The sequence below is a fragment of the Chrysoperla carnea genome, chromosome 1, assembly GCF_905475395.1.
Source record: "Chrysoperla carnea chromosome 1, inChrCarn1.1, whole genome shotgun sequence".
NCBI lineage: Eukaryota > Metazoa > Arthropoda > Insecta > Neuroptera > Chrysopidae > Chrysoperla > Chrysoperla carnea.
Window position 1 is genome coordinate 5,051,335 of NC_058337.1, and position 22,307 is coordinate 5,073,641.

Here is a 22,307-nt window from a genome sequence, read left to right on the forward strand (position 1 = left end):
TGTTTTTTTCTGTAAAAAGTTAATAAAAAGAAGTTATTATCTGTATTTTTTTAAGTTTATTGATGAACAATTTGGTTTGATAAATTTGTTTATAAAATATTTGTTATTTATTAAATCGTGTAATTTTCCATTAAATAAATAAATAAAATGAACATAACCTAAGAAAATCACACCTAATAAAAAAGAGTGTAAATTTTTGTAATTTTTAATTGTAATTAATATGGAATCAAATAAACGAAGTTATAGTGAAATTGATCCGGATTATATATTTCCAGATAATGCAAAAATTGGTCGATTTTCGGGTAAGATATGTAAAGTTTAAACTAAAGTTTAAGAAATGTCTAAATGATGAATATTGAGGAATCGGTTTAAAATGAGTTCTTTAACCGGGTTAAAATATCATGGAAACTTTTCTTATAAAGATAAAATTGTAATCTGTGGAATAATAGCGTTAAATATCGCTCTCTCTTATTACATTATTAAGTCAGAAGAGAGTTCGAAATTATTTAATTTTTGGTTATTGAATCGATGAAGTTTTAAAGTCATTTGTCATCCAAAAATCGTTGTTGTTGTTTAACATTTTGAACGAATCTTTACGTTTTAAGTTTCCCTTTTCCCAAAAATTTTAAATTTAGCCATTGACCACTGTTTGTGGTTTGAATTCTGCTGGATGTTTGTTCAACCAAATTTTGATCCAACCGTCCAAAATTGTCTAATCAAAAGGATCTCTGTAATTTTTTTAGTTTATTTGTCTCTCGCATTATAATTACCTCAGAAAATCATTTTAATGCAAATCGCAGACGAAGTTACGATTCTAGAGTACTTACCGATATCTCGAAATTCTTTTCGAATGTTTTGGCAGAACTTTGTATAATATCTTCGAAACAACTCGATCAGTCAGTAGATTTTTTAATTTTTATGTTTTTTGGATTTTAATTACCTTGAAAAATGAATTTTAGCTGGCAGATGCGGGCTCCCCTAGAAAATTGTCTTGTCCGTCTAATGATTAATTTGCCACTGGTTTTTATGATTTTTTTATTCTTATTGATAACTCGCAGTTGCAACCCGCCAACAGGCGATAATAATTCGTACTAATTAAAACAGAAAGTGAACCTGTTTTCAGTAGTTCCAATTTAGATTACCAGATGGCAATAAACCCATTTACTCGAATAGGCACTTGTAAGTGTCGAATGTATTTCTAAAGTTTATTTTTAAATCATTTCATTTTTGTAGATTGTCAGACAAATTCAGAAAAATTATCCGAAATTGTAAAACAAGAATTTAACACCGAAATTTTACACAAAGAACGTGAACTAGAAGAAATCGAAGATCGTTTAAAAGTGGCGATGAAAACACTTCAATTATTACGATCAGTTTGTGTCTCAACTTATTACAATCGTAACGAATTAATTTTTAATTCATACACGGACACCGATTCAAAGTTAAATGATCCAAATGTGGATACAATATTTGGACCACAATCAAAACCACATCCAGCAGTTCGAAAAATTATCGGCAAGGCACCATTACAAATTGTCTCATCACGAACACGAAAAAAGACATCAACACAAATTAACTTGAAAAAAGAGTTGAATTTAAATGAAACTGTAAAAATTGAAAAGGAAGACAGTGAAAAATGTATAGAAAATACGAATGAAACGATTTCTCACGAAAAGTTGGACAGTTTAGATGGGATCGGTCGTAATGAACGATTTAAAACGAAGTATCGGATAATTGTTGGGAATATTTCAAAATGGTTGAATCAGTCAAGCATGAGTCAAGATAAATCGACACATAAATGGATGGTTTATGTACGAGGGCCGAGGGAAAATCCGGATGTTTCGTCGATTATTAAAAAAGTTCGATTTTTTTTACATCCCTCGTACAGACCTAATGATATTATTGAAATTAAGTATGGATTTCTAGTTTTAATTAGTCCTTATAAGTCATGGAGATGTTATATCATGAAATAACGGACATGTGGCTGTTTAAAAATAATAATAATACATAAGAGGAGTACCGCAAGTGGGTCTCTAGCACCTAGAACCAAGAGATCCTCTACGCTCACTTTGAGAACTTCCTTTCACCTGAAGGCGTGACATTTCTTGATACGAAATGCTATTTTAAGCAGATGAAGCGGATTATGTTCAGGCCAGACGTAACACAGAAGGCTCACAACTTCTCCGCTGGGGTTCCCCGAATATTTTTTTCAGTGAATATTTTTTTGAAAATAGTTTACCCGAAAGACGGGCACGCCACCTGTCCGTTTTTCACGATAGATACCTCCCTAGTTGTTTATAAAGTTTTATCATTTTGTTTTTTCCTTTTAGGAGTTCACCATTTCATTTATCTCGACGTGGTTGGGGTGAATTTCCTTTACGAGCTCAAATTCATTTTTCGAATGAAGTTAACAAACCAATCGATGTTATACATAATTTAAAATTGGATACGAGTCATACTGGTTTGGAAACTTTAGGTAAGAATTTTGTAACACAGTAACCACAAATCGGGAAAATAGGGAATTATCAGGGAATATAATTGAACGGGAAGTAATATAAAAATCAAAGAAATCCCAAAGAAGTATCGAAAAATATAAAAAGAGTATCTCAAAATTAACGTAAGATTTGAATTTTAGGTTAGGTTAGGTTAGGTTAGAGTGGCTGTCCTGGGGTGGGACACACTTAGACTATAGGGTCCGTTGTGATACCGTAAATGGGTTGGCCCATCCCCGGCCCCTACTCCATGAACCATTTGGAGCTGTTTAAGAACAGCAGGAGGGCTTTGACGTCGACTGACTTTAGGTCGGAGAGGTCGTTAAAGAGAGGCTGGCTCAAGTAAGTCCATCTCCTCATGACAAGAGCTGGGCAGTGACAGAGAAGATGAGACATTGTCTCCTCCTCGTCACCACTGTAACAGCTCCTGCAGTAGTCATGATACACTGTTAGGCCTAAGCGTTCAGCATGCTTGCCGCCCAGCCAGTTTTTAATTACATCTAGTGAGTCTTTTAAATTGTAATACTTTTATTTCAGGTGCCGAAACATTAATTGATGTTTGGCTATACACAGAACCATTCGAAAAAATGAAACAATATACTCGAAAAAGCATCGATCAACAAGTAGTCGAAGTAGAATACGTTAATTTAAACGACGACGAAGAATTCTCAAAAGATATTCACACCGAATCAACAACAATCCTTGAATCGAACTCGGAAAATGTAAATTGTAATGCAACTTATAATGTAAATATAACCGAAGATAATGTAAATTGTGATAATCGTTCCAATTTCAGTTCCGTTTCAGATATCCCACAAACCGTTTCCATGAATCCAATACATCCCGCTCCTCCAATAAATCCAATCCAACATACTACCATTCCAAACGAAAATAATCCCGCGGATCGGAAAATTTACGTTAAAGATGGTAAAATATGTGTGTTAAAAAATAAATCGCGTCCGAAAAATTTAAAAACTAAAATATCGTTATTAAAATCGTGTGTGATGTTAAAACAACAACCGGAAAACGAGAATAATTTGTTAAAAATTGTGACAGTGCGTACAATCGATGAAATTCATAATTATTGTAAAAAACAAAGTGATCAAGATCGAGATGTTGATGAATTTCGGACTAAAGATTATTTTACAAAATTTTTAATTAATTTTACGAATCGTAATTTTTATCATGTTAATATCGCTTTATTATATTTATTACGGCATTTACCGTTAATTACGGATAATGCTAATGATTTTTTATATTTACAAACATTTCCATATGTGGCAAAAACCGTTAATGAATTTTTATCATGGAATAAAGCGAAACAATTTTGTGCTGAGGTAAATATACAAAGTTTTGTATGTGCAATTAGCTTTTGTACGCGATTTTGTTCGCACCACAGATTATAATTTATTACATAAATAGACAGGCAACTCCTTGGTAGAACTAGACAAGGTATGCTCGATGTAGGACGAGTTTTGGTTCAGTGGGCACATGTACCCAGTCGACGCCATTTTACCTTTTTCCCGCTTCCTGATTCAAATGTTGTAAAAAACATGAATAATTTTTGTTTGAACAATCCTTGTGTGAAAAACAGTTCCTGGCAATGAATAAATAATTAATGATTAATGAACTTTTTCCGCCTCAGATTTTTTCAATTTTTAATATGTAAACAAAACATTGACCAATTTGACAGCTCAAATGGAATAGTGAAGGCGCTGAGGGCCTACAAAAAGATTCTTTAACTAGAACAAATTTGCAATTTTCTCATATATAATTATGTGGGATTTTCTCGCTATCGACTTATAAACTAATAATGGTCCGGAAAAAAAATGAAACTTAATACTCACAATCGTGCTAGTTTCATTGCTATTTCATAAAACGTATTATTATGAGCATAACATTAAAATATAGACTCATTCATACCTTTAAAATGAGTACCTTAAAGTACAAAAATATTTTTAATTGGCCAATCTACGGCCGTTTCAAACCAAGCGGTTCGAACGAACAAAGTTACTTTCACATTTATAATATTAGTTAAGCTTGAGCTGATTGAAACCATTTCCTATGATACGACTATAGATTTCTAACTGATTTAACGAAAATGAATGAAACCGTCCAACCATAAAGTCATATCAGTCGTCACATAGAAATTCGACCTTTAAAATAGAATTAATTATTCGATTTGATAACTTTTATTTTATTCAATATTTCGAAAGTATTCCTATTTTAAGTATTTTTAGTGGTATCGAGCGAAATATATAAAAAATTTATTGGCAGAATATAAAATAAATGGCTACGAAAAATGGTCTACGAAGTCAATAGTTCAGTACTCACGTTTAGCTGGATTTAGTATAAATGATAATGAAACGAATGTCGAAGAAACAACCGCAAGTAAAAGTATACCAAGTTTACGAAATAACGATGAATATACATTGAAAACATTTGCGGAGAGTATTGAGTTACAAAATTGGTTACGCAGTACGGATAAATGTTCGGATAAAGAACTTGTATCCGAAGATATCGAAATTGATGTTGTTAATGTAGAATCGCCGAAAAAAGGTGAGTAAACTTTGAACGAACCTGTAATAATAATAAAATCATCTGAAGGCGGGACGTCTCCGGGTAAGAGATGCTATTTGAAGCAGATGAAGTTGTAGGATTCTATCGAGGCCAGACGTCATGCAAAAAGATTACTCTCAGAATTAATGGATCCAAGTTTTCGGGACCAAACATTCTAAATCTGATGTCCCGAAATCGGGATAATCAGAGACCTATATGTTCTAAAAGGGCTATTTAAATCGCTAGTGTCCTGAAAGAGTCTCACCTCCCTGCATGCCCTCCGTGAAGCCTTAGTAATTCACATGGGCTTGTCGTAGCCATTCCTCGATTCGATAAATTACGAATCATCTTGCTATGGGAATGACAGGCTCAGAAAAAAGAGTGGTCCGTTACCCTAATCAGCCTGACTGTGTTATTCAGTACCAGGCGGCTCATTTCTCCGAAACGTTCCTCGATGCTGATATGTACCCCCCTGTAACCATCTTCTTACAAATCTGGGAACCTCTAATCTTGGCGAATATTTCCAATTGAAAAAGTGAAAGAACCTTTGATTTGTTCCACTTAACGAGTCTTGTCCAGTCCGACTTAAGGTTTTTTATGATCACAAAAAACTATTTCCACAAACCCATAACCTTTTTTTTGGATCCTTTGGGTTGAAGTATTTTCAGCTTGAAAATTCAGAAGTTTTATATAATTTTCTTTTTTTTTTTTTGTTTTTAGAAAATAAAGTCCAAGAAAAACAAATAAATCCGCTGAAAATTCATCAATTTGCTGAGGATGATCTACCGGAATATCTTCAAAATAATTATGTAAAGGACATCACATCCGATTTAGGTATTAAATTTGGTTTGGATGAAATCATTCCAAATTCATGGGCATCTTTATCTGAACTATGCGTACTAGTTGCGACAAAATGTTTCGCCGAGGATTTGATACGTCGATCATTAGTTTGTAGTTCATCAAAATTATGTGATAAAAAGTAAGGATTTTCCTTAGGATTATTATCGATCATTTATTTTTCGTAACGAGCAAACTAATAAGAATTTTTTTTTTTTTCAGACGAGAAATTCAGTTAACAGACGTTAAATCAGCATTACAAAGTCGTGTTGAATTCGATTTATTTACAAATTATGGTTTAGGCAAACAATTGTTTTAAGCCTGGATTTTAAATAAATTAATTAAAATTTATTTTATAAGGCTTATTTTTTGCGCTAATTTATTTATGAAAACCTTACCCATAGACCTTTTCATCATGCGCAAATGCAGAGTTTAATTTTTCGTACTGACAGCAATAAGTAGGACTAAGATAGAAGATATTTGTTATGCATTTTATCACATTGGTTATAAATCATTTAGTACGAAACAAATGTGAGTCGTGATTTTAAAAAAAAAAGCCCTATTCATTTTAGTTAGTCCTTGGCTTCAGATCTTGTTTCGCTCCAAAAAAAGATCACCACATAAGGCTCATTTTTTGCTTTATTTAATTTTTTTCGTCCCTTCTTAACTACTAGTTTATTCTTACCCCTAGGATAATTAGTTTTTGGTCAGGTTTTAGCCTCAGATCTTGTTTCGCTCCTGGTATAGCCAGAGGCAACCCTCGACTTTACTGAGCTATACCATAAAAGACCCCCGCCCCTCAAGGCCCTACCTGGGTCCTAAATGTTTTATACAGGAACGCATATTATTTAAAGTAAACGGGTACTGTTCAGTGCAAATAATTTGTACAAATGTTTTTATTATTTCTTTCAAGTAATACAACAAATAATTTTAATTTAGTGTAAAAATTTAAAATAACTTAAAAATGAAGAATGTCTCAATAAGAATCGAAATTTTAAGCTAGTATAGCAATATCGATCAGATAAAAATTATTAATTTCGGAAATTTTCGGATCTATTATATATTGATTATTTCTCTGCTCAAATGATTTTTAATTAGCTAGTGCATTAAAAAGTAAATTTTTATAAAAGTATGTAGAGGTTATGATTTACAAAGTTAAAGATTATTTGACGCATGTGCAGAGCGCGTGAACAAATCTCTCATTACGTGACTAAAGATTACCGATCGGTTGACCCTAGTGCTATCAAGTTTATATAATTTCTGTTCTTACTGAGACTCACTCCCATTTTACAATTACAAGTGATTAGAATTTCAATAACGTAAAATTATTCCAAATTCTCTTCAATATCGACCTATAAATTCTTTCTTTTTATGATTTTCTAACACTTTCTACATTTTTCTATATACATAAACAGGCTCCACAACATTTACAAAAAAAAAAAAACAACATATCTAAATTTTAAATTACAAAATTAAAATACTAATTACAAAAATCGCTGAATATAATAAATAATTATGTGATATTGATTCTGCACCGGAAATATGTCCATATTCTGGAATGTATTTTGTGTGTTTCATCATCCAATAGAATCCTTTCATTCGAAATTCTTTTTTTAATTCAGCACCAACTAGTTTACGAATTCGTTCGTTGTATGTGTTTAACCAACGTCTCTAAAAAAATAGAAGACAAACTTAATCTTTTAGATAACCAATTAAATTTCTCACTTCTTGTTAATTTACTGGGTGGCAGCGCGGATTAAGCCTTGGTGGGCCTGAGGCTTGAGAGGAAGGGGCTCTCTTAAGGGCAGAAAACATGGTTTCCAATACTTTTCCAGTAGCTTGTGGAACTCCCGGGCACGGGGCTGTTGGGTTACGATTTTTTAACCAGTCAGGCATATTGTATTATTCGCGGTTTTTCACCAAGACTCGATTTTGTAATCGCAATCAGGGGAAGACATAACCTCCAAAATTGAAATAATTTCGAGCTCTGGGGAGTCTTTTTCTACATGGTTGCATCGCGAAAATTCTCTTTAAGAAAAATGCAAAAAAATTTTGACCCAAAAAATACAAAAATCGGATTTCTTAGACGATTGGACAAATCGATAAAAAATGATTCAGGTATTCAAAGCACAAGTTTTCGAGCGATCATTTTTTAGAGATGTTTCCAAAGGGAATCAAAAGTAAACCAGGCGGGCTGGATTTTAGAAATTCCAAATAACGCCGCTAGAGGTAAGACCTTTTCTTTTTTGAGGATTCGGGGAAAAAATTACTTACATAAGGAACTGTTAATAGGGCTTCATCGATTAATTTTGTATCATATGGTACCAAAGTAACATCCACAAATTTCAAAAATGGTTCACCGGATTGATGATTTTTTTTCGTTTTATCTGCGATTGTTTCCATAATATTTTCTAATCGAATTCCAAATTCACCTTCTTTGTAAAATCCTGGTTCTGCAAAAATATAATATGGAAAGTTTTTTAGGAGTACACTTTTTTAAAAGCACTATTAAAAAAAATGTTCTTACCATTTGATAAAAAGTAGCCTTCTTTAAATTTTAATTTTTTGTTCCCGTAAAATAAATTTATGGGTGCTAAAAAAAAAGAATTATTGTTTTTATTTGAGGAAGTTTTGGATAAATTAATCAGTAACACAAGCTGCAGGGCAAAAACAGAGGTGGCTTTACCAAGCGTTCGAGTGATCTTATTCGAAAAAGCGATTCTGTAAATAATTTTTGGAACAAACCCTGCTTTTTGGGGGGGAAATAATTTAAGCAAGTTCCTTTGCCGCAGCTTGTAAATGCGATAAGAAAACTTTCATTGAAGTGTTCCTTTGATATCTTCTACCATTTCTTTTTTGCTTCGGGCTTAGATTTGATGTGATCAAATCGATCATACCTTCATGAACATTTAAAAAAGATCCAATTCCATGACCAGTTCCATGCATATAATCTAAACCAACATTCCACAATGGACTCCGAGCCAAAATATCTGCATTACCCATAATCATATTTGCAGGGAAAATTAACGATGATAACTGTATCTGACCCATTAAAACTCTTGTATACATTTCTTTTTGTTCTTGAGTTGGTTCGCCCATATGTAACGTACGTGTCACATCTGTAGTTCCATCTATCAAAATAAGAAGGAAGTAAAATTAGCAAAAGATTCTCCAGAAAAAATTGTTAATTTTGGCTTTACCTAAATATTGTCCACCCGAATCAATTACGATTGTACTATCTGTCGTTATCGGAATAGAACTGGAATTTTTTGGCTCATAATGTGGACTTGCGCCATGATAACTAAATCCAACGATTGTCGGGAAACTTGTTCCTTTGAATAAATTATTATCGTATAATTCATAACGAAAGGAATCCAATTCTTTTGCTAATTTTAACTCGTCGTAGGGTTCGCCATTGTTAAACTAAAAATAAAAAGAGCAGTTTGAATTCGATTATTCGATTCAAAATTTTCGCTTTTTCGATATGTTATTTGGACCCCTTAGGGGGGTGTGAAACTACGTTTTGTAAGCAAAAAAAGTTCTGCTACATGCGTAATAGGTGAAAAACTGAAATAATCCCAAAATTTGGAGCACAACATTTTTTTGCTTGCAAAACGTAGTTTCAGGACTCCCCCAAAGGGTCCAAATAACATACCAAAAAAGCAGTTTTACCAATTTAATGTAGAATTCAACTGGCGTAATCATGAGATTAAACAAATTTTTTTTTAAGTAAACCAGATTGACGCACCAGACCTTTTACAGTTAAGGAGTAAATTATGGCTACTCTCCCCTACTTAGAAATTAATAAAGTTTGTTTTGATTATGAATGCGCCTGATACCGGAAGGAGTAAATTATGGCTACTCTCCCCTACTTAGAAATTAATAAAGTTTGTTTTGATTATGCGCCTGATACCATCACAACAGCAAGCTCAGCAGCATCAAAAAGAATAAAATATTTATCAGGAATTCATAATCGAAGCTTTTACAGTTGAAAGCTATGCTCTCCCAATATTGGTTTTACATCAAAATTAACTATTGAATAAACCCTACTACTAAACTATGTTAGGCTTTGCCCGTGTGTAAATAAATATTAAATTTTTTAAGGGGATCCCTTCGCTAGCAGTGGCGTAGCTATCATAGGGCCAGGTGGTGCAGTGCACCAGGGCCCCGGAGCTCAGGGGGCCCTCAAACCTCAGCTTTGAAAAAAAAAATTAAAGTGTATACAGCGATGCTACTGTTTCATACAATTCCTGTTACTTCCGCGGCAGCAGAAAGATCTTTCAGTAAACTGAAGATTATAAAAAATTATTTAAGAAACAGCATTCGACAAGATCGCCTCCGACATTTATCGTTAATTGCAATAGAAAATGAGGCGGCATCAAACTTGGATTTGAGTGAAATTATAGACGAATTCGCAAAAATTAAAGCGCGCAAGAGATTGTGAATTGGGCGGGGAATTCTGTTAAAAATCGTTTTTTCCATTAATTAATCTCATCTGTATAATAAATATTCTATATTGTCATGTGCGTCGTTGTTTATTTATTCCCTTTTTCTTCTATTAAACACATGGAGATTCTAATAGAGACGACGTATGGATTTAGCCTACTAGGGATAAGTTCACTTACTGTTTTCTATTCTTATTCTTATCAATAATTTTGAAGGCAAATATAAGTTCAAACTACGCGGAAAGAGGGGAGGAGGAGGGCCCGATTCTTTCCCTATGCACCAGGGCCCTTGTCCCCATAGCTACGCCACTGTTCGCTAGGCGATGTTTAACGAAATATTCAGGTTTCTGTTTTTACACTAAAATATATAATTTATCATGAAATTGTAAATTGAGAAATAATCACCTGAAAAAAAGAACAAACAAGAAAATTTGCTCCTAAGGCAGCAAATAAATATTTTGATTTACGACAATATTTTCGCCGCCGGTGTTGATTAAAAAAAATTTACCTCCAGCCTTTGAAAGGGCTACTTTAACTAATTTTTTCCAAATTAATGTGTCGAAAATGATCTCGATTTTTTCAAAAAGGCCTTTAAAAAACACGGATTCAATTGATCATTGGACGTGTTGTTTCTGAGATGTTGCCCAAAATTGTCCAAGAGACAATGAATCTTTATAGAGGCCACAAGTATTGCGTTTTGGATTACTCTTAGCCACAAGATGGAAATTGTGAAAATTATTATTATAATTAATTAATTAATAAGAAAAATTAAATAATATTTTAACAATGCGCAAAATGATCATGATCAGCAGCAGCAGCAAAATTTTTAAAACGGTTATCAAGCACTCATAATCGAATAACTAATATTTAAGTTATGTTCATTTTTACTACAAAATTATGTTCGCCTAGTATCCACTCTACACCAAAAATTATCGTCGATCCATCATCATCAATCAGCATCAAATATATATATCAATAACAAAACAACAGCAACAAAAATTATGAAACTTTTATTAGGAGCCCATAATTAATTTATATATATTAGAAAATCATGTTCGTCTAATATTAATTTTAGTAAATTCACTATTAAATATTTGTTGCTCTCACATTTTTTACTCCTCAGCTCAATCACGTTCTCAAAGTTATTCCTGATATGATGGATTTTGCCCACTATATAAAATTAATTATTAAATTCTATTTTAAATGAAAACAGTAACAAAAAATGTATAACTTTTATCAGGAACTCATAACTGGTTCATTTTTTTCTTCAAAATCATGTTCGCCTTGTATCAACTCTATACCAAAATTCACTATTATTATCCCCATCATCAAACTTTTTTTTCCCTTTTTTCTTTGCTTCTTTGCCCGTTAAAAAAATAAGCAGCATTTTTAGTAACTTAAAATGTCTAAGAAGATGGATGGATGTTTTTTTACTTTCTTCAAACTTTTAAGCGCATTCTTTCGAGTTTTAAGTAATCCAAATTTAAGTCATCTAACTTTAAAGCATACGTAATTGGATTGATTTCAACCCCATTTAGATAACTTTGAAAGAACACAGCTTTATTTTTGGCGAGAATATCGATTTTGGGATTATGGTCGTTATTTCGACGTTGTTAACGTCTATGTTTTCGTTTGTAATGGAGGTCATTTCGTGAACAAGAGGTCGTGCACTAACGCCAACTGTTGGCGCATAAGTAAACTAAGTCGCTAGGTAAGAGATCTACTAACTATTAAGTTTTTAAAAATGGTTTTCAGGTTATCGGCCCAATTTCAAGCAATATAACACATAATTCTTGTACGATAAAAAAACAAATTTCGATACAAACCTGCTGTTCAAAATGGGCTAGAAAATCGCACATTATGGCACCATCTCGAATATGTGCATTTTCCATTCCTTTAATTTCTGTTGGATTTTTTATGGATTTCATATTGTTAATTATCGACTCTTTTAATAATAATCGTTTGCCTGGAAGTGTTTGAAAGATTGCCTGACTTGCTCCATCCAATATCACTTTATTCCAAATTTGTGAATATGTTCGTAAATGAGCCCAAATATCTTCATATTGATGTATTCTATTTAATTCGAAACAAATGATATTTTTTATTTCCAATTGGTTGGAAGACGTTCTCAAAAAAATAAACTTTAATCACAGGCGTATAACGGAGAGTTTAAGCATCCCTCCTTTTCCAGTAGTAAAAACATTGGTCTAAAATCGAAAGTTGTGTTTGTTTAACACAAGATCCGTGGAGAAAAAGAAGGTTCAACAAGCAGAAAAGATTTTAGTTATATTTCGTCATTTCGCGAACAAGCACTCATGTACTAATGCCATCTGTTGGTACATCAGTGAACGAAGTCGATAAGTAGGAAATCTACTGTATCAACAATTAGCCATTAGCGAAAAGACCTAAAACTTACGGCTGTATCATTGGGTAGTTCTTTAGAAATAGAATGGAAATCGTCCAGTACCTTTTCTTCTCAGACTAATGTTTTGCCAGATATTAAACTTTACTTTTTTTGAGAACGGCTTTTTTAATTAAACCGAAGAACCATACTTGACACATTCCGTAGACGCACAAAAATCCGCTTTAAAATGTTGACGTACTTCCGTTGTTAATTTTACTGGATTCACATAAAAATGCACTTCTTCCAAAGTTAAAATCACATAACTTTCCACAACCGGACTGTGTGGAATATCATTACCGCGGATATTCAGCAACCATGCAATTTCATCCAATGCAGACACCAAGTACACATCAGCATCATTTTCTTTCATCTCCTTACGAACAGCGACCACTTTCTCTTGCCATGGAACACCTCCAGAGGGGCCACATCAAACTTTACTTTATATGGCAGAAAATTTGTAAACAAAATAATAAGGATCCTAGTGTTTGCAATATTCTCCATGGATTTTTTAGGCTTATAATTGCTTTTTTTTTTGTAAGAGAGAAATCTTTAGATTGGAAATACCAGCCATTTTGGGGGAATGGAACTTGGCATTGAAATTTGACCTTGATTTTGAGGGTATGAAAACGAAATCAGGTATTGGAAGTTTAAGAATACAAGAGTTTGGGCAGTTTTGGGCCCAGAAGGAGGGTTGCATCAAAGCTTTTTAACCGAAACGCGGGCAAATCGCGTAGTAGTTACGAGCAGTTGTTAGATCCGCCAAGTCCAGTCCATTTTGTCTTTTTGGCTCATTTTACCCGAGATTTAAGTTACTTTTATAAGAAATAACTTTCCAATTTGGCTGGGAATCATGGTCTGTGTCGTGTATCAGTTATGTGCCTTAATAACAAGTTAATTCGAGGGACAGGTCAACTCAGATTACCGTAGAGGTCAATTTAAGAGAATGCAAAACCCAGAAAAGTATTTAAGCCTTGTTTTGCCATTCTTCTAGAAAATATCGATAATTAATGGATACTCATTATCTGAGAAGTTAAAAATTTATCAATTCTGAATATTTACCTGCATATTGGATATCCCAAACATAAATTTTCGCCGTGGATTTAGGCGGTCGTAAAGTTTTATCCCAAATTAAATCAATTAAATTTTTTCGAATTCCTACCAAACTGAGCGTTGAATTACTTTCCAAATCGAATTTTAATAGTTCCCAATAATCATTCGGTGCTAATTTTGGATCGGATCCAATTCTTGAATTTGGCGGTAATTGTGCTTTAATCCATTTTGCAATTTCTGGTACACCTTCTTTACCCGATCGCATTAGTAACCAATCACAAGAGATTTCATTATCTGCTTGAATATGATATCTTCCATCGACCCATAGAGCTGCTTTATTTAGCGTAACCACGGCAACACCTCGACTACCGGTAAATCCGGTAATGTATTCACGTCGTTTATCGTGATCTGAAACTGTTTCGGATTGATGTTCATCGTTTGATGTTATAATGTAGGCATCTAATGGTTTCGCCGAACCCACTGAAGTTTCACGACGCATATGTTTTCTTAGCTCAGCCAAACGATTCCCTGTCAATGTACGTATTGTTGGTTGTATGTGAGCCTCTTCGGGGCAATAACGACGATCTGATCCGATTTCTGTTGATAGTGTTAATGGTATCCATGTTGATAAGAAAGCTAAAAATAAAATTGAAAATACATTAAACATTTTGTGTGCAAACAAATTTGAGTGATTTTCTCTTAGTCTGTTGAGAGAAATATTACTTTTCTTTGCTACACTGTTTGGAAATTAGCTGAAAACAAACTGGTTCTTCGAGTTAAAATCAGAAGGTATTTAGGGAAGAGGGTTACCAAGTAACACTCGAAATCATTTTAGCAAAAAAATAGTTTGAGTAAATAAATAGTAGTAAAAAAAGTGAACAAAAAGTAATAACACAAGGATGCAACTTGTTAACAGGATAACAGCATTTAAAAAAAATATACATCAAAATATGTTCGCCTAATATTAAATTTGAACAAAAGTTTTAGTACTTTTTCCTTTTACTTTTTTTCAGCGCCTTAATGAAATAATGGCACTTTAACGTATCATGGGACTATAGAAATTTTTCTTATTTTTAACGTGTTATTTATTACTAAACAAAAACTCACCCCCTTTCGGGTCTAAATCGAAAAATATCGATTTTAGGGAAGAAATTCTGATATCAGAATGTGAAAAATGAAAATTAGGAAAATTAATGGAAATTTCGAAAAAAATCCACGACACGAATGTCGATAGAGTAACGGCTGAAAACGTAATGCTTAAAATTCATTTTTCCAATAATTATTAAATTCATTAACTTTTTCATTTAACTTTTTTCCATTTAAAAAGAGAGTTTAAAATTTAACCAGTACAGAAGACTCCAGATTGATTTTTTATTGATATAAAACGAATACGGGAAAGGAGCCTAAAATTTATAAAATATTTTTGGGAAATCTACTCTTAAAATAACATTTTTTGGGAACTACTTCTCTTTGCATATATACTGTTTGGAAACAAATCAGTGAAAAAATAATGAATGGTTCTTCGTACGATTTAAAATTAGAATGTATTTAGGGGAGAGTCATTTCAGAACAGAAAACTCGAAACTTTAAATTTTTGCAAAACACTAAACAAATAAAAATAAACTTAGTTAGTAAAAAAGTAGTAGTAGGAACATAAACAACAAAAGTAATAACACATGAAATTAGTAACAGGATAATAGCATTTTTTTTAAATCAACCATAAAATATGTTCTCCTAGTATAAAATTTGGACAAAAGTTTTAGTTTTAGTTGTTACTTTGTTTTTTTTTTATTGAAGGAATTTGTTTCCACAGTGCGTGCCACTTCGTTTCCACTAAACGAAGGGGATCCCACCCTATTGGGATGGGTATATTTATGGGGAGCTATGAGGGGTAATGCGGCAAATTCGATACCAATTTATTTACTTTACCTAGTTTTGTAATTTTTACTCACGGTGAAATCCATCCACCATCTTGAATTTGAGGGCGAATTTCTGCTTATCGAATGAATAACTCATCAATTTTCAATTTTACACGAAAAGTGGTCATTACCAAAGATGTTTGGCATTAAATTTCCAACTGTTTTGGTTGTTATAAAATCTTCCCTAGGATCGATATTTTTCGATTTAGACCCGAAAGGGGGTGAGTTTTTGTTTAGTAATAAATTTACACGTTAATTTTCAATTTTACACGAAAAATGGTCATTAACAAAGTTATTTGAAATTAAATTTCCTACAGTTTTGATCCTTATCAATTTTTTCCTAAGATCGATATTTTTCGATTTAGACCCGAAAAGAGGTGATCGTAGTAATAAGTAGTAACACAAACACAAATTGTTGTTAAAAAGATGAGGAGTAAAAAGAAGTAAAATTTTATACTAAAATTCAAACTAGGAGAACATAATTTTTTGGTAAAATTTCAATATTGCTGTTATCCGGTTACTTATTTGATACTTATATTTCTGTTGTTATCGTCGTTGTTATATAATCAATTTGTGTTCTAATCTAATTTTTTCTCTGGAAAAAATTATGGTTTGGGAATAAATAGCGGATGAAATCTCTATGCCAGGTGTATAATTTTCATGATAGACATTTTTTTGGAATCGTCAAGTGACAAAGTCAAATTGTTAGAAAATATCTGAATCAAGTACCAAAAATGTAGGCCCTACCTAGTCGATTTTAAAAAAATGCCTTTTCTTTATTTTTTATACAATTTTTATCAAAAAACAATTTATGAAAAAAAAGTGTAAACTTTATTTTATTATTAAAATGAAAAATTTGGATTTTGGAGATCAATGAGTTCCTTATCATCTTATGTACCTATACAACGTGTTCTGTTATTAACTGCAGAAACCTAACTTCCCAAAATAAGCTCATCAAGAGCAACAAAAAAACCCTTTTCCAAATTTGGGTCTGAGCCCTAATTTGGGAGCTACAGGTATGACAAAAATTGATAAATTTGATTATTCACTGACTATCATTCGATAACCAGTGGCCAATGATAATCAGAAGATATTAGTAAATTTTTTTAAATAATATTCAACTGAGGTAGGGATTTTTAAAAATTATAACATGATTCAATTGGATTATATTATTTTGCAAAAATATTAAATTATTGTTCGTAAACAAACAAACTATGTGATAATGGGTGTGGTTTGTTTGCTTTTAGGTCCAATGATAATTGTTAAACTTATAATTATTATTATTTTTCTCAGAATAATAGACTCGGGAACGTGTAGACAAATTAATATTTTTATCGTTTCATAAAAAATAAATTCGTTTTTTATGCACTGGTTTTTAAAGTTATGATTATGATATGATTATGGGCAACTCTCCCCGATAAAACTAAATTTCTATCACAGGAAATTTAGGAGATAATTCAAAACGTCGAAAACTTAAGGCATCGATTTTCAACTTAAAGTAGATTCACTTTTGCTACATTATGAGATAAAATATTATGTGTTAAACACATGAAGTGAAGGGGAAAGTAAATACTGAAAAGGGGGAGTGAACGGAACATATGAAAGGGAGAGTAATTTTGTAAAAGGGTACAAAATACACGCGGGGTTTGTAATAGGCGTACATAAAATATTTGAATATATTCCGTTACATAGATACCAAATTCCCTCCGTTTTCAGGGGCGCCATTAAGGGGATGTAACAGTTCATGTAATATGACGTCAAATACGTATTAGGGTAACAGAACTTTAAAGCCTTTTTTACAATAAACGGTTTTACATACGAATTTTATGTGTCTAATATACCTCGTTCAATTGAGTGTTGTCTTTGTATATTTAAAGTAATTTCGGGAAAGTGAAAAAATTTATACATGTTGTGTCTAAAAGGTCTGTGGACTTGTCTTTGTATCAAAATTTTTTTTTTTTTTTGTTACTCAACTCGAAACGCAAAATGCTATTTTGCTAATATTAGGAATGTTGACTAGAGCCCTATTTAGAGGTCCTGGAACAGCAAAGGAGTAGAGGCCTGTGACTCTTGATTATTTTCTAAATAAAGTGAATGATTTTTTTTAAGTCGAGTGATTGATTATTAATAATTTATTACAAAACCAAGTTTCTAACTGTTTTCCGATTTTCCAAAAAAAAAAAAAAAATGTCAAAGGAAATGTATTTACTAGTGTTTACTCGTCGAAATTTGTAAAGATTTCCAATCCAGATTCCAGGAAAGATTTTAAATTCCGCCCTGATGTTGACATTGTTTTATGGGCAAAAAAACCCGTTTCGTAGTACAAAAAATGTACTCTTGGTAAGAATGGTTTTTATACCCTGCATATACTAAGTTTTGTCCTAAGTTTGTTACGCTTAAAAATATTGATGCTATAAACCCGTCTATCTGTTAACACGATAACTTAAAAACGAAAAGAGATATTAAGCTGAAATTTTTATAGCGTGTTCAGGACGTAAAATGTCAGGTCGAGTTCGTAAATGAGCAACGTAGGTCAATTGGGTCTTATGTCTGTAGGACCCATCTAAAAGATAAGGAGTTGAAAAAAAAATTACTGCGAATACTGATATTCAACTCATTCTATACAGGGTAATTAAACAATTAACTCAGTTAATTGTTTTTTTTTACTTGTTCCTTATGATTTTACTCGAAATTTGTAAGTTACTCCTAGGAAAAAGTTTTCTCAAAAATTAAATTTGAAAAATTTTAGATAATCTTTAAGTAATTTTAATTTCGTCTAAATTAAGTCTTTAAGTACTATAGAAATACGATGCCAATAAACTGCAATGGCATGTGATATAAAAAATAAAAGGTCGTTTGGGAGATCTCTCAGTGAATGAGGTATAGTTTGTAATTAACTTTTCCTATATATCCTCCATTTACTGTGGGTATTCAAATTCCTTACATTTATTTGCAGGATGTTGTGAATTAAAAGCATTGGATGCGTGGGCGTTAAAGTAATGAAATATACAAACATTTTGGTACCCGGAGAACATGATAAATTTTACCATGATGTATTGTGACGTCATCATCAAATATCTATATTTAGGGATATTGTTGTAAGTGGCATATAGGGTTAACTTCAATATATTGTAATGTAAAAGCCGTTTCCAGAGACGGATTTAGGTTATTACTTACTGTTGTTGTTTACTTATAATTATGCATACGATATTTACATCATGGTCCTGGTCCATCATGTCTATTCGATTATTTTTGATGTAATATGCTACATACAGGCGTAAACTAAATATTGACACTATCTTGTCTAATAATCTTAATTAAAGAGAATTGAAAAAAATACACTCGAACCAGGACTCGAACGTAGGGCGCTTGACATGAATCCAAGAAGTCCGGGTTCGAGTCCTGGTTCGAGTGTATTTTTTTCAATTCACTTTAATTACGGATTTAAGTATTAATAATTTTACACTTTAAAATACTTGAGTAGGGCATTTTTATTTTTGGAGTCGGTGTCAGTTAAGCTAATGTAGCAAAGCTATGTCAGAGTTGTTTCCTTGGCTGACACCGACTCCAAAAATAACAATAATTTTAACTACATTATATTATCGTTATTTCTTTACTTTTAAGTGCATATTAATTTGTTTTGGAAAAGTCGGTTTTCTTTTTGTTAAAAGTTTTTTTATTTTTTGATTTTTAGTGAATCTGAAGTACACTAACTAATTTGTCACTAAAAAAAGAATCATCGAAATTGGTTGGCGTGATATTGCGTTATTCGTCCTCTTGTCGTGCGTACTTAATGCAAATTAAAGACTTTTATGGTTTCCCCATAGATGCCACTATCAGATCTTCACCAAAATGAAATGGGATCACACGGAAAGCACTAGCTTTCAAATAGAATCATCAAAATCGGTTTACCCCAGTCGAAAGTTCTGAGGTAACAAACATTAAAAAAAAAATACAGTCGAATTGATAACCTCCTCCTTTTTTGTTTGAAGTCGGTTAAAAATAGTGGAATACCCTATTAGAAATTTTAAACGTTCATATCTTGCATACTAGTGAAGATTTTTAGAAACCAACTTCACTATTTCTATTGCAGCCAGCCCTGTTTTATATCATTGAAATGATGTTACTCAGTGGAGGCCCGTCGAGTTGAATAACCAACCGTAGCAGGTATAGTAACTTTGGTTTAATAATAAATAGGTTTCTTTCTTCCTTGACTCTTTGCGTTCAAGGTTATTGTACGCATTTGAAAGGGTCGTGAACGGTCGTTGCACTCTCCACTCTTTGTAGTTCTCAATTTGTTCAATGATAGTGAGAGTGACATGCTAAAAACTGACGTCAACAACGGATCAGGATAACAGAACGAATAATGATGTTTTGTAAACAAACTATTACAAAGGGTAACACCCTAAGGTTGTAAGTATAAAACCAGTGATTTAAAAACTTTTTTTTCTTCAAAATATTAAACATAGCTTCAAACTCATAGAAATGACTGATAAGTCGTAGTTCGTGGATTTTTCCTTGCAAGATCTACTTCAAATTATAATTGAAAAAAAGAAAAAAAAAACGAAAACGTAGACGTACTCATCCACAAGCTTGGGAAGAGATATAAAATGTAGAGGTATTGAAAACTAAAATAAATCAATCGACCTATTCTAAGAACTAGATGCCCGGTTTTTTGGCTGATTTGGAGAAGGTTTCAGCTAGAGTTTATAAGGCAATTTAAATGTACATGATTTTTCTCCTTTTAAGTGAAAAACAGTATGGATCGGAGGACCAAGAAAAGAAGTGGAACTTAATCGGTTTATATTGGAACAAAATTTATATTGCCATCTTTGAATGAGCAAGTTTTGAAACATACCAAACTGATGACGTCACTTTTTTTTTTGACAATTCACATCCTCTATGATATTATTTGCAGTGACGTGCAAAGAGAAATTTCACTTCAAAAGTTGCAAAAATTTTTTTAGAATGCTGTGACTTTTTCCTCTTTTTATATATATTTTAGAAGATTCTGCCAATCGAAAATATGCGCAAGTTTATATCAATTGCGAGGCTGATAAAAAAGATCCAGCATAAGGTCTGTGAATAATCAAGAAAGATTAATGATCCAAAAATTAAAAAGATAATTTTTCGATATTATTTATTATACACGAGTCTCACCTCCCAAAGTTGTTCTGTGTAATTATTGCGCTAATTTTGCTAGAGTCTGAAATTGTCTTTCTTTTTTTATCGAAAACCAATTTTCTTTGACGTTTTTTTTTACAATTAGAGCAGATTCAGGTTGGCAAAGATCATAAACATAAAAGCTCACAAATTAAATTTCCCGTTCTCTGTACCTGGTAGAAATGATTTGGGGCCCCTGATAGGGGTTCGTTGAATTTGCCCGGTTTAATATTAGGGCCTGACTAACCAACCCGGCTATTTCCCTGACCAGAATGTAATGCGTTTTGGGAGGGTCTTAGATTAAATGACCGACCGGGGAAACAGCCGGGAAATAATTCAAACATCTGACCTGGCGGTTGTTCGGCTTCATGATCGGGAAATGACCACGAAATCCGACCGGGCAATTAATTAATTACCTTGGCTGTTTACCCGAACAGAATGTAATGTGTTTTGAGAGGGTCTTAGCTTAAATGCCCGATCGGGAAAAGCGTCAGGGAAAAATTCGAAGACCTGAACTGGTAGTTTTCGGCTGCAGGATCAGGAAATGTTCACGAGCCCAGACTGGGTTATTTAAAATTACCCCGGCTATAATAATTGAAAAACGTTTTTCAATTACGAATTACAGAATCAAATTCCAAAAAAAATTAGAAAATAAAACACACCTTCTGAGCCTTATAGTAAAATAATCGTTTGAACTTAAACTAAGTTGTACGACTTCGTTAAAAACTTTTGACATCGAAAATACTGCCTATATGTTTACTACACACTGCGTCATAAGCTATACACGGAAGTTAAAATGATCAAAATGCTTGAAAATATGAAATTTCGAGCATGTTCGAATAATTTTCCAAACCTAAATCATTAAATAAAAAAAATTCGAGTTTAGAACTGCTTTAAAAAAATGAAAAAAAACAGAAAACAACGCGATAGGAACCAATAAAAAAATATCTTTTTTTTATTTTGTAGATAGAAAGAGCGGTGAAGAGTCGCTAGGGGTTCGTTCAATTCATTTTATGTTTCATCATGACCTCTTTAGCATAACTCGTGTTTTCTAGATCAGGATAACATATCAAAATGTAAATAACGTCTAACTGTCTGTTATCCTGATTCTTTTTGTGATACAATTTGATGCTGGCGCTGCTACACAAAGGAGCGCACTAGTGGGATCGAATCTCACCCAGAATAAATAGATAAAAAAAAACAAAAATAACTTCGGGCAGTCCAAATAAGTAAAAAATTTGGGTTTTTTTTTGGTTTGCTTTTGATTTTTTTTTACAACAAGCTGAATACAGAGAATTACAAAATTATTCCCTTTTTGTATCCAATTATTCCATCTGGCAGTCCTGGAGCAAGCCCCTAAATCAACAGCCAAACCAATGTTTATGAAAAATAATGTGATTGGCAAATTCCATCTATGGGGTATGGGTATGGAAGTTAG

At 32.6% G+C, this 22,307-nt stretch overlaps 2 protein-coding genes across 2 annotated transcripts in view; one reads left to right on the forward strand and one right to left on the reverse strand.

Moving 5' to 3' along the window:
• Window positions 1–148: 148 nt before the first annotated feature.
• LOC123290596 (YEATS domain-containing protein 2) lies at window positions 149–6,207 on the forward strand. Its single transcript, XM_044870844.1, has 7 exons — window positions 149–302; window positions 1,234–1,912; window positions 2,331–2,476; window positions 3,030–3,829; window positions 4,733–5,051; window positions 5,772–6,030; window positions 6,111–6,207. The coding sequence occupies exons 1-7, from the start codon at window positions 221–223 to the stop codon at window positions 6,205–6,207; spliced, it is 2,382 nt and encodes a 793-aa protein (XP_044726779.1). The 5' UTR covers window positions 149–220.
• Window positions 6,208–7,021: 814 nt separating this feature from the next.
• The window catches only part of LOC123298829 (xaa-Pro aminopeptidase ApepP-like), a 64,272-nt gene continuing 48,986 nt past the window's right edge, over window positions 7,022–22,307 (reverse strand). Inside the window, exons 3-10 of the mRNA XM_044880928.1 lie at window positions 13,797–14,423; window positions 12,887–13,148; window positions 12,160–12,406; window positions 9,089–9,311; window positions 8,786–9,019; window positions 8,416–8,481; window positions 8,163–8,341; window positions 7,022–7,559 (exon numbers count right to left, since the gene is read on the reverse strand). Of these exons, the coding sequence (XP_044736863.1) occupies window positions 7,353–7,559; window positions 8,163–8,341; window positions 8,416–8,481; window positions 8,786–9,019; window positions 9,089–9,311; window positions 12,160–12,406; window positions 12,887–13,148; window positions 13,797–14,423 (2,045 nt within the window). The 3' untranslated portion in view covers window positions 7,022–7,352. The remainder of the gene's footprint in view (window positions 7,560–8,162; window positions 8,342–8,415; window positions 8,482–8,785; window positions 9,020–9,088; window positions 9,312–12,159; window positions 12,407–12,886; window positions 13,149–13,796; window positions 14,424–22,307) is intronic.

Bases quoted from the DNA above. Each gene is read 5' to 3' on its own strand.
- LOC123290596 (XM_044870844.1), top strand. From the start codon at position 221: ATGGAATCAAATAAACGAAGTTATAGTGAAATTGATCCGGATTATATA. The intron at 2,477-3,029 runs GTAAGAATTTTG...CTTTTATTTCAG, and splicing joins TACTGGTTTGGAAACTTTAG to GTGCCGAAACATTAATTGAT. The intron at 3,830-4,732 runs GTAAATATACAA...AAGTATTTTTAG, and splicing joins CGAAACAATTTTGTGCTGAG to TGGTATCGAGCGAAATATAT.